The sequence below is a fragment of the Ovis aries genome, chromosome 20 (genome assembly GCF_016772045.2).
Source record: "Ovis aries strain OAR_USU_Benz2616 breed Rambouillet chromosome 20, ARS-UI_Ramb_v3.0, whole genome shotgun sequence".
Lineage (NCBI taxonomy): Eukaryota > Metazoa > Chordata > Mammalia > Artiodactyla > Bovidae > Ovis > Ovis aries.
Window position 1 is genome coordinate 29,626,792 of NC_056073.1, and position 19,392 is coordinate 29,646,183.

At 42.4% G+C, this 19,392-nt stretch overlaps 1 protein-coding gene across 1 annotated transcript; it reads right to left on the reverse strand.

The window, feature by feature from the left end:
• Window positions 1-5,359: 5,359 nt before the first annotated feature.
• On the reverse strand, window positions 5,360-18,792 carry ZNF165 (zinc finger protein 165). Its single transcript, XM_027959046.3, has 4 exons — window positions 18,758-18,792; window positions 11,140-11,622; window positions 10,475-10,613; window positions 5,360-6,348 (listed from the first exon to the last, which is right to left on the reverse strand). Exons 2-4 carry the CDS (start codon window positions 11,548-11,550, stop codon window positions 5,441-5,443), a joined length of 1,458 nt encoding a protein of 485 aa, XP_027814847.1. The 5' UTR covers window positions 11,551-11,622; window positions 18,758-18,792; the 3' UTR covers window positions 5,360-5,440.
• Between the last annotated feature and the right edge of the window lie 600 nt (window positions 18,793-19,392).

Genomic DNA, 19,392 nt, shown 5'->3' on the forward strand with positions numbered 1-19,392 from the left:
TCAGTCCTGGGAGTTCATTGGAAGGTCTGATGTTTGAGCTGAAACTCCAATATTTTGGCCACCTGATGCGAAGAGTTAACTCATTGGAAAAGACCTTGATGCTGGGAAGGATTGAGGGTGAGAGGAGAAGGGGATGACAGAGGATGAGATGGCTGGATGGCATTACCGACTGGATGGGTGTGAGTTTGGGTAAACTCGGGGAGCTGGTGATGGACAGGGAGGCCTGGTGTGCTGGGATTCATGGGGTTGCAGTCGGACACGACTGAGCAACTGAATTGAACTGAACTGAATGGGGGCCTATCTGAGTAAGTTACTCAGGGGAAGTCCCTGTGGTTAGTTTGTATCCACTGTATACCTAGGGCACATGTGCTAGAGTTGAAAAAATCTCTGTGGTTATTTTGTAGCATATTTGGAGCTCTCCTGGGTGTGTCTGGGAAGAGGTTTAGAGGTCTCTACATTGATACTAGCTTGCATCCTTTTCAGCAAGGGCAACCCTCCTTGCTCATGCCTACCTTACTACCTAACTCTGTGATGAATTAGGAAATATTACACTGACTGCAATGTTACAATGCAACACATAGTAACTTACTGTTTTCATAAGAATTACAATAAAAACCATTTGGTAATTCAATTTCTTACCTTTAGGCAAGAATCCTTATTATTTGATTCTAGGCAGTGAGTGAGTGAACTTGAAACTACCAGAAAAAAGTGAGACTCATTTTTGTTATTCCTGCACCTTTGTCTTAAACAGAGTGGCAATTCATTTGTTGCACAATAAAGTTTAATTGTTGCGAGTGCCACAGAGAATGAGCGCTTCAAAACTTCTTTGGCAGACACCCCAAAAGGTTTCTTTAAGAAAATTAGGAACCCAGGGAGAGAACAGAATCTTCTGGAAAAATCCAACAGCTGATGGGCTGTAACTTGTACAGAATGCTTCCACTCTGCAGGCTTTTTCAGTTGGTATATGGAATAGGAAACAGGTGTTGGGGGAAATGTTTTCTTTCTACATTTCTAGGTTCTTTGGTTGGTCTTGTAATTGACATATACCATTCTCAGGAGAAAAACAAATCAAAATTTGTATGTATAGGAGCCCTGAAAATACGAAGGGCTTATATGCCATCCTGACTTAATGAATGGAATAGGGGTCTGGGCTTCAAAGGGCAGGAGGGTAATTCACAGGATAAGAAGAGCAGATGTTTGGTAACTAGGTGTTTGCCGTGCCATATATAGATGTCTTTCAGATTAAAAAAAGTTATCTCTGATAATAACTCTCTCTCTCTCTCTTTTTTTTTTTAGCACATGCTCCCTATCTAAATTCTTTCACGTAGTTAAGGGAGAGGTGAAAGTATTTCCTGAGTCTTCTGGGGTGATAGATTTCAACTCAAAATAATTCACATTCCAAAGTGGCACATTTCAGAGTAGTCTGTTTTTCTCTCCTTCATACTCACTTTGAGTCTTGCTGAACTCCCACAAATTATGGGTCCACTGGAATTCTGTGCTCATGGGGGATGACAAATGCTACACGTGAATGGGGGCAAATCCTCTGCTAGGGCACATGCTCTGTTGTCCTATTTTACTTCACTTACAAAACACAAGTTAAAAGATAAAGTTCAGAATTTTAAGACTGTGACAACAGGGCATTAAACCAAGCTCATGACTTTCTGAAAGCAGGACATTTCTGAGCTGTAAGGCACTGTGTGACTGTATAAGTCAGCTTTGAAGCTAGTACCACACATCTAGCAGACAGTGAGGAACCTTACAAGGGAGGCAACTGTGGAGCAGGCTTCAAAGAAATGGGTGATAAATGCGGAAAAAATTTCACCTGGAATTCACAGGTTCTGGTTACAGCCTGGAAACAAGATATGGTAGGATTGTGATAGACTTAATGAATGAACTAGAGTTAATACCTTTGAAAGACATCTTAGAGAACAATTCCCAGGGCACAGAATAAAGAAAGAGTGAGCACAGTCTTATTCCATCCTCAAGAGGAAGTAAAAACACAGTGACTATCATATCTAGTCAGGGTGAGTAGAAACTTGAGTTCTGCAACCTGCTTCCATGGTAGTATGGATGCTTCTCTCTCTGGCTAGGACATTCATTCCCCAATGTTCCCCTGTTTAATCACATTTGCGGTCCTGTTTCATCAAGTTCTTTCTCCAAATCCTCCAACATGATCACTGGCTCCTTGTCATCCTTTGGCTGATGCTCTGACATCCAGGCCTGGCGCTCCTGGGGCAGGCTGATTAAGAACTGCTCCAGCACTAGCAGCTCCAGGGTCTGTTCCCAGGTGTGGCATCATTCACTGATGGCAAAGTTCCCAGAGCTGGTTCAGAGCCTCACAGCATCACGGTGCCTCCAGGTGACAAAAATGCCTAAAGTTCTGACTAGCAGCTACCTCCTGGTTGTTACATTTCCTCCTATGTTGCCTATATTCATGGCTCACTGTTGGAGACTTTTCTATTCCCTTTCATTTTTAATAGAGAAGACTGCAGCCAATGTGGCTTCTCTTGTTGCACAGGCTCTAGGGCACACAGGCTTCAGTAGCTGTAGCATGTAGGATTGGTAGTTGTGGGGCACAGGCTTAGTTGTTCTGTGCCATGAGGGAACTTCCCAGACTAGGGATTGAACTGGTGACTCTTGCATTGTAAGGTGTATTCTTAACCACAGGACCACCAGGGAAGCCCTGGTGCCATTTCTAAGGTGAAATACATCATTATTTATTTAGAGAAATGCCTATTGAAATCTTTAGCTGAGGTGAAAGACTAGTCATCTTGAAAACCACCAAATGAATCACTAAAATGTTAATTCAGTGAACCATTAAAATGTAAATTCAAAAGGAAAACTGACAATTCTGGTGAATTGTCACATGTGACAAAAAGCATAAACTAGGTAAGACAGACACTACAACTTGTAATATGGAAACAATGTGAGATTAAAAATACCAAACCAAGCATGTTGATGTTTTCCACTACAAATAAATCTGCAGATAAGATTTCTGCTCATGATCAGTAAGTGATCAAATTATGTCCAGATGTTTGCTAGCAACATAAACAGACAGGTCTGTATGCTTGTGTGTGAATACACACTCCCCACTGACAAGGTGCCTCTGCCAACATCTCTGGAAGACAGACAGAGCTTCCTATAGCCGCTGCTGGAGGGAAAGGAGGACAGAAGCAAAGGAGGAGGGTCTTCTTTCCTCTCTCTCCTGGGGGTCTCTGCACGCGTGTGTGCGTGCATGTGTGTGTGTGTATGTGTGTGTGATTTTAGGGTGGTGGGTGGGAAAGTGGCTGTGTATTTGAAGTTTCAGCCCCTACTTACAGCTGCTGGCCTCATCTCATAGCATCTTATAGCAGCCCTGAGGGAAGTTAAACCTTGGGAAACAGGCTCTTACCCCTTTCCAGGCCTAGGCCTGGCAAGCCTGCCAGAAGCCTGCTAACCCTGGGCACAGTGGCTACAGCTGCCTGGCCTCTGTAGGAAGATGCTCTTGGTGGTTGTTTCCTGGGGCCTCCAGGGCAAAGTCAACCCAGCCTACCAGGTCCCCACTGCCACCATGATTTTGGAATGTATCACCAATTAGTCTTCTAAAAGGATAATATAGAAAGCCCTTCCCCCCAGCTTTGAAGTTGTATTGCTGTGTGGCAAGACTTGTGGGATCATAGTTCCCTGACCAGTGACTGAATGCAGTTGCCCCAAGTGAAAGCACCCAGTCCTAACCACTAGACAGCCAGGTAATCCCTCAGTACTGTATTTTCTGATTTTATATCCATAGTCATATTGTCACTGACATAGTCAAGGTTAAGAACTAGGGCTCTGGAATAATATATATGTTTATATCCTGCTTCCACTGTTTACTATGTATTCCTGTGTCCGCTATTTTACAGCTCAGTTTTCTCAACTATAAAATGGGAAATAAAATGGAAAATATAGCCACTTGTACAGTCATGTGATAGGATACATCCTCCTAGTGCCTGTAAAAAGAAATTATGAGTTCAACATTACCTTAAAACAAAATACTGGGTTATCTAGATCCTATAGTTCAAGGTCATTGAAACACAATTGCTATTCTTATAAAGCCTCTTCATGGAAAATTTTGTTCATTAGATTATCATATTTCTAACGTAAAGGTTCTGTTTCTAGTTAGTTTTCATATAAAAACATGAAATTTAATATTTAGACCTTAAATGTTTTTATTTCTCACATTAGCGAAAAGGTACCTCATCAAACAGGTAAAATAAGTAAAGCAGGATTTACCTTTATATCCTGAAATCATTGGTAGAGCTCCAACTTGTTGCAGATTCCTCTCCACTCTTTTCTCAGATACCAACCCTTTCTATACTCTCCTCCTGGGCTTTTCTGGAGAGAGTAGCCAGCAGCAATGAAATAGTTTCAGGACCTAGTTTTGCAGTACTAACTTCCTCAGTCCTCTTCCACAGTTATTAGTAGCCAGAGAACCCTGTTTCTGCCAAGAGAGCTCCCCAGAACACTATACTCCCACCCCAGGAAGGTGCCTCAAACCCGCACAGCATGACAGTAAAGTCCTGGTTATACTACTGTGTATGTCCTCCAAATTCGAAGGTTTAGTTCAATTTGAACACCTTTCCTTACCTCTAACCCCAGCTCTTGCCTAATTTGCTTCTACTCCCTCTCTGTCTTCCTTCAATCTCAGGATTATGGCCTCTTGCTTTAAGTGCTCTTCTGGTTGTGTACTTCCTGGCATGACCGCTGGACATAGAGTTTGGCTTACATACTAGAATGCCACCATTGCATACCTCCTCGTTTTTGACATGACTAATTTAGTTTTGTTGAATCTTCTTTTTTCAAAGGAATACTTTAAAAGCACTGTTCTGCAGTACCTTGCTCAAACTATTCCATTTTGAGGCTTGGCCTACCTCTTCTTATGAGAATCAATAACTAGAGTTAATGATAATGATCAGGCTCTCTTTACCTTCTTTCCCCCACACTGTAATTCTGGTTATTTCCCAAGAGTTCTCTTTTTCTATTTTCATTGCCATAGACTAACTTATTTTTGTTTTGTCTCTAAGTTGTGTTTGACCCTTTTGCCACCCCATGTACACTAGCCCACCACACTCCTCTGTCCATGGGATTTCCCAGGTAAAAATACTGGAATGGGTTGCCATTTCCTTCTCCAGGGGATCTTCCTCACCCAGAGATTAAACCTGTGTCTCCTGCACTGGCAGAAAGATTCTTTATCACTGAGCCACCAGGGAAGCCTGACTTATTTATTAGCCTCCTCCAAATTTGGCTCTTCTGGTTTGACTTTAGCAAGTAGACACATGGCAGTAAAGATTATATGCAGAACAGCAAACCAAAAATGAGAGAGAAAATAAAGAGATACTGGTTTTTCAGTCATTCATCTCAACCGATATTTATTATTTATTCAATATTTTTCCTGTTCTATTTCCTTATGAATTTAAGTTCTTTACATGAATAGGTTTTCCCTCTTGTGAATTCTCTGATGTTGACTAAGGTGTGAGCTCTGACTGAAGGCTCTTCCACACTCACTGCATTCATAGGGTTTCTCTCCAGTGTGGATTCTCAAGTGTCGAATAAGGTGTGAGCTCACTCTGAAGGTTTTCCCACATTCACTACATTCATAGGGTTTCTCCCTGGTGTGAATTCTCTGATGCAGGATAAGATGTGAGTTCAGGCTGAATGCTCTCCCACATTCTTTGCATTCAAAGGGTCTCTCTCCAGTGTGAATCCTCTGGTGTCTAATAAGATCTGAGCTCCCCCCAAAGCCTTTTCCACACTCATTACATTCATAGGGTCTCTCTCCAGTGTGGATTCTCTGATGCCTAATAAGCTTTGAGCTGTGTCTGAAAGCTTTTCCACATTCATTACACTGATGGGTCTTCTCACCAGTGAAAACTGCTGCATGTTTAATAAGGTTTGGGTTCTTGAGAGATTTCCCATATGGGTGAATTTTTTCTCCAGCATAAATTCTCTGATGCTTAATAAAATCTGAATTCCATTTGAAACTTTGGTCACAGGTACTGTGTTTATAAGATTTCTGGTGTGTAAATTCATTTGAGTTCAGATCTAAGTTTCTCTCACAGCCATCATGGCTTATTATTTCGCCTGTAGGTGTATTTTTGTGGGTGAGGATTTTACTGAAAGCTGCATCCTGAGTAGATGATGATTTCCGAGACTCCCCTGAGTCTTTTTCCTGCTGCCTCTTTATCTTGCCTGCAGACTTACAGATGTCTTGAGGCTCAGCAGATCCTTCTGACACAAATTCTGAAATTCTTCCTGATACAATTCTCTGTGATTCCATTTTCTCATAAATGTCCAGCTTTGGCATGGATTCATGGTTTTCACTCTTGTTATCTAAAAAAATGATGAAAAAATAGAGAAAAATACCTGTTTGCTGAACTAAAAGAAGGTAAAACTTTGAGATACAACCAAAATAGTTACAATAATCATGCTAACTGCTGAGTTGCTTCAGTCGTGTCCGACTCTGTGTGACCCCATAGATGGCAGCCCACCAGGCTTCCCCGTCCCTGGGATTCTCCAGGCAAGAACACTGGAGTGGATTGCCATTTCCTTCTCCAATGCATGAAAGTGAAAAGTGAAAGTGAAGCCGCTCACTCATGCCCGACTCTTAGCGACCCCATGGACTACAGCCTACCAGGCTCCTCCGTCCATGGGATTTTCCAGGCAAGAGTACTGGAGTGGGTTGCCATTGCCTTCTCCTTGTGGCTTACCTCTCTTCTAGTTACTTTCCTTCCAGGAATCCAGGGCCCCTGCCAGCTGTTTTGCATCTTTTTTCCTCTGTCGTTGTTCCCTGTTATTGAAAACTTTAAAAGCCACATCTGCTAACTAAGAAGGGTTCATTCCAAATGCAGCATCTAACTTTTGCAACATTCTTCTTATATCTGATGCACTTTGCCCAATGAAGGTCATGTTTACCATCATATTCTCAGGGGCCTTAGGGTCTCCATCAATGCAGTGCCATAAGCTTGATAAATTCTTTCTAGAAACTCTAATGGGATCCTCACTGAGCTTTTTGGTATCTCCAGAATTTTGTTTAAGCTCTTTCACTTAGCTACCTGCTAAGATGCACTTTCTGTAATGCTCTAGATGTGGCATGTCTCCGTTTTTAGGATCCCAGTGAGGCTCACTGGTAGGAACTGCCTGATTTGCTTCTGGAGTTCCATCTAGGTCCACTAGATGAAGCTGGCACGCTTCCTCTCTAGCTATGTCAATGACCATCCTCCTTTTAATCTCAGTCACCATCAAATTCATAAGGGTGTGAATGTCCACCTGAGAGTGATGGTGAATGGCAAAGACAGAAGTGAAAAGTTGTCAGGCGGTGTGGGTCCTCTCAGGAAAGGGGGTTACGGTTTTTCCCGTTAAATCTGAAGTTAAGAATGGATTGTGCATCCATAGACATCTTTTTTCCTCTGTCGTTGTTCCCTGTTATTGAAAACTTTAAAAGCCACATCTGCTAACTAAGAAGGGTTCATTCCAAATGCAGCATCTAACTTTTGCAACATTCTTCTTATATCTGATGCACTTTGCCCAATGAAGGTCATGTTTACCATCATATTCTCAGGGGCCTTAGGGTCTCCATCAATGCAGACTTTAAGGCCTTTTGTCTTAAAGCCTCCTATGGAATATCCGCTCAAGAGACATTGCCCTGTTTTGAAAGTGGCTCCCGGTTCAAACTGAGTGCCCTGTGTGGCCTTAGATGGTGATATGAAACTAAGTGCCTGTGCCCCAGGGATTAACACAGAAACTTCTAATCATTTCCCATAAGTAGGGAAAAGATAAAGATGTGAAAGGAGTGAGTAGGTCCACGGCATGGGAGCAATCTGAACAGTTACCTGGTCAGGTAGGGGAGCCATATTGGCCAGAGTGGGATTTAAGGTGTGACATAACATGCCCTCATTCTCATTTTCTCCCGCTACCTTTCATACAACAGATTTTCTCTTGGGTTTCCTTTCAGACTGCTGCACTGTAGGCTGGCAGTCATCTGACTTCTTTTCCTCTTGATGTAATAGTATAAATGCTGTGCATAGGGAATCTCACCCTTTCCCCTTGCCCTTGCACAAAACAATTCCAACTGCAAAACTGTATAGTAACTGAGTGAGCCCTTCAGGTATCATCGCTTTTCTGATCCTAATATATGTTGGAGCCACACATTGTCATAATAGAATATCATCTCTTTCTTAGTCAGAGGCTCACAGCTATATTTTGCCCACTTATTTAAGATAACCCCCAAAAGGCTTTCCTTGGGGACAGATGGAGTATTCCCCATATTTAAAAGTTCAAGAACAACAAAGCATCAAAAGCACAAACAAATCCCAACACTAAAAACACACATTCCAACAAGAATGAACAGAGTAGAAGGAAACAAACCGGTTTCAAGTTGGGTAGAGTCCAATAAGTGGCCTCTCCAACAGGGTATCTCAAAGGCAAAACAAACTGGCTGGCCTGGTGGAGGAAAACCCCAACTGTGTGGGGGAGGGTGTTCCCTGTTGTCCACTGAGGGCGACTCACGCTACTGGATGGTCAAGTTCTTCAGTTCCTAGAAGTCTGTGGATTTCTTGCTGCAAGCGTTTGGTGCTGCTTCAGGGGATTTTGAAGGGGAAGATTCTCAGAACAAGTGGTGCCTGTAGCTGCGAGGGCCTTACCCTAAAATTGTGCAATCTGCCTGCTGGCCTCTAGCAGCAAAGCCCTGACTGGCATTGCTAAAGTTTGTGATCAAGTCCAAGCTCCTACTTCCCGTCCCACACAGGTCAATCCATAGAGCAATGAGGTGTTGGGGAAAGGAATAGCGACTTTATCTGCAAAGCCAACCAACTGCAGAAGATGGTGGTCAAACGGCCTCAAGAACCCTCAATAATAATAGTACAATAATCATAGTAGCCAAATAATCATAGTTACATAGTAGCCATTATTTGGTTACTCTAAAAACATGACCTTTCAAATGAGAGGAGTGATGGAAGAGGATAGATGAGAAAGAATAATTGGTAAAAGCATATGTTTGCAGTAGTTGGCAGAGAGAGGAAACAGACATGTGAGATGAGCAGACAATAGAAAAGACTAGGAAGAGGATCATCACCAGCAAGAATGGAGGTGGGGGGAACAAAGAAGAGAGAACTATGAAGTGTGACTGAGAAGGATCTTGGGGAACTTTAGGTCTATATTTCTACTGTTAGAGGGTGAAAGGGAGGCACTGTTTTAAAGAAAGTATATGAGGACATAGACGCAGAGAGAAAAGTAAAATTATAAAGACTCGGAGGTATGTGTATGTGGTGGGGAAAACCTCCATCCATCTATTATCCAATCCGTCTTTCCATTTCTTCATCTTTCATGGATAATCAAATTCTTTCATTTCTACTAAATGTCCCGTATATACCTTTCTTTACATTTCTGTTACTCCAGAACCTCACCACTTCCTGTTCAGATAACTGTAACAGCCTCCTGTTGTTTCACTCAGAGCTATTCTTCCTAGTCATCCTAAATACCCTCAGCAGACTAATCATCATTAAAGCTTGTCATTCTTACATCCTACTTAGAAATCCTAATCTCTGCAACACATCTGAACTCTTCAGACTCATTTATGATCTACTCCTCACAAATCCTACCTTCTAGCTCATCAATCTATACTGTGCTCATGACTCTATATTAAACTGGAATTCAAGCTACCCCTCTTTTTATAGGGTTTTCTTTGTCTAGAATAAGCTAGGATAGGAGAAGGGGTTAGGCAGTACTGGTCTTCGGATGGGAAAATTTACAGCTTTAGATGAGATGGATGGAAATGTTTCCAGAACAAACTAGAAAGCAGAAATTGGGTAATCTTAAAAAGTACTGTAATTTATTCTTGGGTTTATTTTTGGGACCATATACACCTAAAGTGATACTGAGTCCTTGAACCTTTTAAACAATGAGTTTTAGAACAGCAAAGAGGATTCTATGGAGGTAGTCAGCACAAGTATGGCCTATAAAAGCATGAGGGCTTTGTGAAACCAAAAGTAAAATAAAAAGGCAATAAAATGGATCTTGTTCTATGTATCTGTGAATTATATTTTATTTCTGAGTGTATTATCACATATTTGTCTCTTTTTTCCTATCATTATATCTGCTTCCCTATTAACATGTTTTATTTCTATGCATGTGTTTCTTTCACTTTGCTTCTTTTTTCATTCTCTGACATTTTCTCAACCCATTCATTTTCTTTCCTTTAATTAGCTCATAAGATGAAAACATCTCATGTTTTAGAAATATTCTAAAAGAACAAATGAAAAAGGAGACATTCTGGATTAAAAAAACAAAGTTCTCTCTCTCTTATTTTGGATGGCCAATGACACAAAAGGAAAAGAGTTCTCTATTTCTTATTAAGTAATAAAGGAAAGGACCATCTACAGTTACTAAGAATAGTCTGAGAAGGGAGGTTCACTGTCTCAGCACTTCAGGGACATGCACCACATACAGCATTGCTTCTTACCACAGTCCAGTAGGAGCTGGGGTTCTGAAGAACCAGGAAGGGCCGTGGTGTCCACTGGCTGGAACTGGACACTAACTGCTGGCCCAGGAGGTGCCACTTTTCTTCTGAATGGTTCTTGTCCACGTCCACAGACTGGAATCTGAGAAAAACAAAGTTCATTTGGGCATATGAGAGAATCCCAGTTGGAATTAAACATCTTCCCAAACCAAAGAGAATCTTCCAGAGTTATACAAAACTGGGGAAGGAAGAATGAAGTCTGCCTCAATTGTAAAAGGTAGCATAGTACCTAGCAGAGAGGGAAGGAGACATAAACACACACTGAGCTAAATAAGAGTTCCTACAAAGCTCACTTTGGGAGCCTGCTGCCTCAGATGGGAAAGGGTCTGCCTGCAATGCAGAAGACCCGGGTTCAATCCCTGGGTTGGAAAGATCCCCTGGAGAAAGGAAATGGCAACCCACTCCAGTACCCTTGCCTGGAAAACCCCACGGACAGAGGAGACTGATAAGCTACAGTTCATGGGGTCGCAAAGAGTTGGACACAGCTGAGCGACTTCACTTTCCCTTCTTTTTCACAAAGCTCACTAGATATTCAATCTCAGGTCCTTTTCTCCCTATGTGGGACTCCATCCATCCTGGAGGTCTTAGATCCCCCAACCCCTTTGTACCTGGAGTAGAGCTTCATCAGTGCCTCTCTCTAAATCTTCCAGTAGGGTCACTGCTTCCTCTCCACTCTCTGGGTAATGTTCACGCACCCAAGCCTGCAGATTCCCTGGCAAGATAGCCAGGAACTGTTCCAGAATTAGCAGCTCCAAGATCTGCTCCTTGGTCTGGGTTTCTGGCTTCAGCCACTGACAGCAGAGCTCCCGGAGCTGGCTCAGTGCATCTCGGGGCCCAGGAGAATCCTGGTAGCAGAACTGTCGGAACAGCCGCCGGCAGAGCTCCTGCCTGAGGGGATCACTCCTCTGTAAGCAAGCACCCTGCCTCCAGACAAAATCTTCCTCTTCCATCTTCACTATCAGAAGTCCTTCATCCTCCTGAAGGTTCTGAGCTGCAGCTTTCTTTGATTCAGTTGCCATCTTGAAATAAACTGTATTATCAGAATCCCACTTCTGCTCTGTGAAGAGCCTTTTTTAGTTTTAAGAACTCTCCTGAGGGATTAAAAAGATTACTATTACTGTTCAGGAAGACAAAAGATCACATCATAGAAACAGTCATTCTCCGTTATACAAAAATTGGCTGGGCATTTAAAAGCACTGAAATACCTGTTTAGTGGACTTACAACTGTTACATAATTTCCACCTAAAAGCAGCTTAAAATTTAATTTTAAAAATAAGATAACTTAAATTACAGACATTAAATATATGACAGTATAAATATAGTTCAGTTCAGTCGCTCAGTCATGTCCGACTCTTTGCGACACCATGAATCGCAGCACATCAGGCCTCCCTGTCCATCACCAACTCCTAGAGTTCACTCAGATGCACATTCATCGAGTCAGTGATGCCATCCAGCCATCTCATCCTCTGTCGTCCCCTTCTCCTCCTGCCCCCAATCCCTCCCAGCATCAGTCTTTTCCAATGAGTCAATTCTTCGCATGAGGTGGCCAAAGTATTGGAGTTTCAGCTTTAGCATCATTCCTTCCAAAGAAATCCCAGGGCTGATCTCCTTCAGAATGGGCTGGTTGGATCTCCTTGCAGTCCAAGGGACTCTCAAGAGTCTTCTCCAACACCACAGTTCAAAAGCATCAATTCTTCGGCGCTCAGCTTTCTTCACAGTCCAACTCTCAAATTCCATACATGACTACTGGAAAAACCATAGCCTTGACTAGACAGACCTTAGTCGGCAAAGTAATGTCTCTGCTTTTGAATATACTATCTAGGTTGGTCATAACTTTTCTTCCAAGGAAGAAAAGTTTAATTTCTTTTAATTTCATAGCTGCAGTCACTATCTGCAGTGATTTTGGAGCCCAGAAAAATAAGTCTGAGACTCTTTCCACTGTTTCCCCATCTACTTCCCATGAAGTGATGGGACCAGATGCCATGATCTTCGTTTTCTGAATGTTGAGCTTTAAGCCAAATTTTTCACTCTCCTCTTTTACTTTCATCAAGAGGCCTTTTAGTTCCTCTTCACTTTCTGCCATAAGGGTGGTGTCATCTGCATATCTGAGGTGATTGATGTTTCTCCCGGCAATCTTGATTCCAGCTGTTGTTTCTTCCAGTCCAGCGTTTCTCATCATGTACTCTGCATATAAGTTAAATAAGCAGGGTGACAATATACAGCCTTGATGTACTCCTTTTCCTATTTGGAAACACTCTGTTGTTCCATATAATAAATGTTACTTTGTCACATGCAATTAAATTATATATTACTCATAAAGAAAAATAACCATCAAAAAAGAGAAAAATGACAGAAGTGCTCAATAAGTTGGGGATGGAAAAGAGCACAGTAGGTTTCAATGGTCAGGAAAAGCTTAATTAAAAAACTAACTTCTGATGAATGGATAGAATTTGACTAGGATGTTGGGAGAGAGAGAAACAGGAAATTACAAGCAAGGAACACCTTGAACAACTGGTTAATGGTAGGTACACAAGTGGGAAGGCAAAATGTCAGGAGGTTTGCATAAATAAATTATAGAGACAAAGGTTCTGTTGAAGGAAGCTTCAAATGTCAAGCTCATGAATTCAGAGTTTATCTTTTAGGCACTGGGGAGCCAGGGAAAACTTCTGAGCAGAATGGCCTGAAAAATACTGTTTGTAGAGATAAATATATTGTTCATCTCTAGGATGGACCATAATAGGACATAAACATAAAGAGGCAACTGTCCTCAAAGTGTGGGGAAAACACAGGCTTAGAATGTTATAATTATTCAGAACATTGAACTAGGATTACTAAGACATCTCTTAAATAATAAAAATCAGGTAGCTTTCCTTAAAGGCTGTGGTTAACAATTTCAGTGTAATGAGCTTCTTCTCTCAAAATCTTAGATAATCTGTTTCCTTTTGTCTCAACAATTCTCTCTGCCTTCTGAGTTTAATGGCTCAGTCCATGTCCTAGATATTGAGGCCTATTAGATTACCAGTAAAGCATAATAAACTGCACCAAGACCTGCTTATCAATCTTTTGTGAATCTTATCGTTAGACATCAGTTCCTCAAGTCTTAGCAGCACTTGGGAATGGTCTGTTTGGCATCTGAACTGGAAAACTGAATAAAGTAATTAGAAGTGAAGTCCTAGTGAAAGGCAAATATCCATCTTTCAGGTCCTTCTACTAAATATTTCACCAAGCTGACTACTGATTGTTGCACAAACATATACTTTACTAAGACCTTAACATGGCAAAGCATTGGGCTAGAAGTTATATGGCAGTGATTTCTAAGAAAGTCTGAATTCAGAACTGGGCTCACTGCCTGTCATGTGAGAACTTTGTTAGAAATAGATTCCTTGGCCTTCTGCCTATGGTGATGCTGATCTAGTTAATATGGGATATGCTTGGATTTTCTGTATTCTGATGTACAGATATAAGGAATTTAAAAAATAGTGTTTGAGTTTCCAAGGAGTTTGTAAAAGAGTTGGAAAGAAATGACACAAAACACACATGGATATGGAACATTTAGATAACAAAATCTGCTTCACATGACACACACTGAAAATGTTTGATAAATATTGAAAGCTGAAGTACTGAACAGATTGTATGGTAGAGACACTGAATAGCGTAATAGTTCTGAGGTGGGGGGAGAATGTGTGTGTATGTGGACAAATATTTCCTACAGGTGGTGGGGCTTAACCTGAACAATAAAGGATAAGAAAGATCCAGAAAGGCAAAAAGGAAAGGAGAGTAAAAAGTTGAGGAAGTGTGAATGAACAGCAGATTGATGGTAAGACCAGGTTACAGGGTGTAACTGGAGTGAATAAGAATTCTAATACTTCTGAGAAAGAATACATTAACTTGACTTTGAGTTCTAGGTTCCTAACACATAACATCTGTGGATAAAACAAATATAATCTTCTATTATTTTCTATGTTTATTGATTGGAGCCCCATGAGGTTAAGGACCATGCATTATTTATATTTATTCTTAAGTTCTCATTTTGTTGATTTATTGGATAAAAGGGGAAATAAAGAAATTTGAGTTTCCTATTACTTTGTATATTCCGTATTTTAGATGCCAATGAGACATCCACTTAGAAAAACATTTCCAAAAGATATTAAGAGATTTTAATGGAAAGAAGTTAGGAATGGAAATACAAGTTTAGATAAGATCCATGGAAAGGGAAGTTAAACATAAATATTGAGGATAATTCTCTGAGAGTATGAAATGAAGCTCACAGGCTCAGACTGAATCTTGGAAAACAAGAGTCTGAGTGGGTGTAAATGAGGTAAAAATTTAGCAGTGACAGAGGAGGAAAGTGGGGGGGTGGGGTTGGAGCTATGATGTATGTCTCAATTCTTACTAATTTATTGGGACATTCCTTTGATAGAGAGAGCTAATTTAACTTCTTGTTATGTTTTCTAGATGTGTTAAGTGTTTACCAGGTAGTGCTGGATCATCAAAAAAAGCAAGAGTTCCAGAAAAGCATCTATTTCTGCTTTATTGACTATGCCAAAGCCTTTGACTGTGTGGATCACAATAAACTGTGGAAGATTCTGAAAGAGATGGGAATACCAGACTGCCTGTCCTGCCGCTTGAGAAACCTATATGCAGGTCAGGAAGCAACAGTTAGAACTGGACATGGAACAACAGACTGTTTCCAAATAGGAAAAGGAGTACGTCAAGGCTGTATATTGTCACCCTGCTTATTTAACTTATATGCAGAGTACATCATGAGAAATGCTGGGCTGGAAGAAGCACAAGCTGGAATCAATTGCTGAGAGAAATATCAATCACCTCAGATATGCAGATAACACCACCCTTATGGCAGAAAGTGAAGAGGAACTAAAAGGCCTCTTGATGAAAGTGAAAGTGTAGAGTCAAAAAGTTGGCTTAAAGCTCAACATTCAGAAAACGAAGATCATGGTGTCTGGTCCCATCACTTCATGGGAAGTAGATGGGGAAACAGTGGAAAGAGTGTCAGACTTTATTTTTCTGGGCTCCAAAATCACTGCAGATGCTGACTGCAGCCATGAAATTAAAAGACACTTACTCCTTGGAGGGAAAGTTGTGACCAACCTAGATAGTATATTCAAAAGCAGAGATATTACTTTGCCAACAAAGGGCCATCTAGTCAAGGCTATGGTTTTTCCAGTAGTCATGAATGGATGTGAGAGTTGGACTGTGAAGAAAGCTGAGTGATGAAGAATTGATGCTTTTGAACTGTGGTGTTGGAGAAGACTCTTGAGAGTCCCTTGGACTGCAAGGAGGTCGAATCAGTCCACCCTAAGGGAGATCAGTCCTGGGTGTTCTTTGGAAGGACTGATGCTAAAGCTGAAACTCCAATATTTTGGCCACCTCATGCAAAGAGTTGACTCATTGGAAAAGACTCTGATGCTGGGAGGGATTGGGGGCAGGAGGAGTAGGGGATGACAGAGGATGAGATGGCTGGATGGCATCACTGACTTGATGGACATGAGTTTGAGTGAACTCCGGTTGGTGATGGACAGGGAGCCCTGGTGTGCTGCAATTCATGGGGTCGCAGATTCAGACACGACTGAGCAACTGAACTGAACTGAACTGGCCTAATACTTTATGGGCATTATCTCATTCTACAACATATGTTACCCCCTCCGATAGCTGAAAGTTCTGTCTTCAGATGTTTAATCACTTCTTATCCACTTAAAACAGCCCACAACTCTAGATAAAAATAATCTAATTTGCAAGGATTTGATATATTCTCCCTAAAGCTGGGTTTCAAATGTCTTAATAACCTCAAACTAGTAAACATTTTTTGAGCATCTAGTGCTTTACCATCACTGTGTAGGATGAGCATTATAAAACTACCTAAGCAAGTTCAGTTCAGTTCAGTCCAGTCACTCAGTCGTGTCCGACTTTTTCAACCCCATGAATTGCAGCATGCCAGGCCTCCCTGTCCATCACCAACTCCCAGAGTTCATCAAAACTCATGGCCATCGAGTTGGTGATGCCATCCAGACATCTCATCCTCTGTTGTCCCCTTTCCTCCTGCCTTCAATTCCTCCCAGCATCAGAGTCTTTTCCAATGAGTCAACTCTTTGCATGAGGTGGCCAAAGTATTGGAGTTTCAGCTTTAGCATCAGTCCTTCCAAAGAACACCCAGGGCTGATCTCCTTTAGAATGGACTGGTTGGATCTCCTTGCAGTCCAAGGGACTCTCAAGAGTCTTCTCCACACCACAGTTCAAAACATCAATTCTTCGGCACTCAGCTTTCTTCACAGTCCAACTCTCACATCCATACATGACTACTGCAAAAACCATAGACTTGACTAGACGGCCCTTTGTTGGCAAAGTAATGTCTCTGCTTTCTTTTCAGTACGCTATCTAGGTTGGTCATAACTTTCCCTCCAAGGAGTAAGCATCTTTTAATTTCATGGCTGCAATCAGCATCTGCAGTGATTTTGGAGTCCAGAAAAATAAAGTCTGACCTTGTTTCCACTGTTTCCCCATCTATTTCCCATGACGTGATGGGACCAGATGCCATGATCTTAGTTTTCTGAATGTTGAGCTTTAAGCTAACTTTTTCACTATCCTCTTTCACTTTCATTAAGAGGCTTTTAGTTCCTCTTCACTTTCTGCCATAAGGGTGGTGTCATCTGCATATCTGAGGTAATTGATATTTCTCCCAGCAATCTTGATTCCAGTTGTGCTTCTTCCAGCCCAGCGTTTCTCATGATGTACTCTGCATACAAGTTAAATAAGCAAGGTGACAATATACAGCCTTGATGTACTCCTTTTCCTATTTGGAACCAGTCTGTTGTTCCATATCCAACCAGTCCATTCTAAAGGAGATCAGTCCTGGGTGTTCTTTGGAAGGAATGATGCTAAAGCTGAAACTCCAATACTGTGGCCACCTCATGCAAAGAGTTGACTCATTGGAAAAGACTTTGATGCTGGGAGGGATTGAAGACAGGAGGAAAGGGGACGACAGACGATGACATGGCTGGATGGCATCACCGACTCGATGGACGTGAGTTTGAGTGAACTTTGCAAGTTGTTGATGGACAGGGAGGCCTGTTGTGCTGGGATTCATGGGGTCGCAAAGAGTCGGATACGACTGAAAGACTGAAATGAACTGAAGTAAACTGTTGCTTTCTGATCTGCATATAGGTTTCTCAAGAGGCAGGTCAGGTGGTCTGGTATTCCCATCTCTTTCAGAATTTTCCAGTTTATTGTGATGCATACAGTCAAAGGCTTTGGAATAGTCAATAAAGAAATAGATGGGAGCTACCCCATGTTCGAGGTCAGTGGTGGCGGCCGAGAGGAGCTAAGCAAATATGTAAACAAATAGCACAACAGAGTAAGGAGTAATTAGTGACACTGGAGGTTTGGTAAAGAGAGTAAGGAATAATTAGTTATGTTGGAGAACTGGTCAAGTGGAGGTTTCTTTTTGGATGAGTAGGTTCTTGGTGGATGGGTAGCTTCCGGGTGTGTACGGTGAGATAGAAGTATGAGGTGTTGGGGGCTATCCCTCCAGTAGAGGTCACAGAGTGGAACAGGGGATTCACAGTGCGTGATGACGAAGGCTCTCACAGCACCTTATGCTTCTCACACTGAGGCACTTTCCGGTCTTCCAACTAACTTGCCTGCTTTGCTGTCTGGTCTCTCATTCTAGAACGTGATACTCGTTTCAATATTAGTTTCTAGGCATCCCCAGTACACAGGAAATACTAAATATTTATTGTGTGAATAAATTTCATGAGGATGCCGGAGCTGTCTCACTCTTCGTACAAAAAGGCGGGTTACTCCTCCCAGGAGGAGAGCAGGAGTCTGGGGCGGACCCTGGGACAGTTTCTTCTGGCAGAACGCTGTCGACCCGAGACAGATGCCGCCTTTCCCCGCCTCGTTCTTTTCCCAGTGACCCTACAATCTCAGCCAGCCGGAAGGCCCGCAGTCCCCCAAACCACGCCCTCTCAGCGCTCAACGATGACGTCACACGCGGCGGGGTAACTGTGGAAACCCCTATCCATTCCAGATACAGGCCGGCGCAAAGGATTTCCCAAGGCCAAACCTTGTTCCACATTTCCTTGGGATTCCTCTAAGGTCCCAGGTCCAGAGTGTCACAGGGCTGTTGCAATCCCGAAGGGAACATGATAGGGACTGGGTGTTTAAAGGAGAAAAAGGACCGGACACCTGGGTCCCCAGACCCGGACTCACCTCTCCCACAGGGCTGGTTCCGATCGGACACTTCCGGTGATAGGACGGCGCTGCCCGACTTCTCAAGGCTTCCTTTCACAGAGACTTTTGAGGCTGCGCAGAAGGAGATGGGCTGACTTTGGACTGCACTTCCCAGAAGCCTTCGGGTATCCTCAGGGTCTGGGACTCCATTTCCCAGGCGTCTTCGCCAGTCTTGGCGCTCTCGGAGCGTGGAAGAGACGTTTTTTTCTCCTCTCTGTAGCAGTAAGCTTGCCTTTACATCTCATGTGAGCCTCATCCTTAACTTTTTAATGGGCCCATTTCAGTCTCATTTCAGTTCAGTTCAGTCGCTTAGTCGGGTCCGACTCTTTGCGACCCCATGAACCGCAGCACGCCAGGCCTCCCTGTCCATCACCAACTGCCGGAGTCTACCCACCTTTGAGTCGGTGATGGCATCCAACCATCTCATCCTCTGTCGTCCCCTTCTCCTTCTGCCCTCAATCTTTCCCAGCATCAGGGTCTTTTCAAATGAGTCAGCTCTTCGCATGAGGTGGCCAAAGTATTGGAGTTTCAGCTTGAGCATCAGTCCTTCCAATGAACACCCTAAAGAACTGATCCCTTAGGACATTTCAGTCTAGAGCCCTGAAATGAAAGCT

Bases quoted from the DNA above. Each gene is read 5' to 3' on its own strand.
- ZNF165 (XM_027959046.3), bottom strand. From the start codon at position 11,550: ATGGCAACTGAATCAAAGAAAGCTGCAGCTCAGAACCTTCAGGAGGAT. The intron at 10,614-11,139 runs GTACAAAGGGGT...TGTTTTTCTCAG, and splicing joins CTGATGAAGCTCTACTCCAG to ATTCCAGTCTGTGGACGTGG. The intron at 6,349-10,474 runs GTAAGAAGCAAT...TCATTTTTTTAG, and splicing joins CCAGCTCCTACTGGACTGTG to ATAACAAGAGTGAAAACCAT.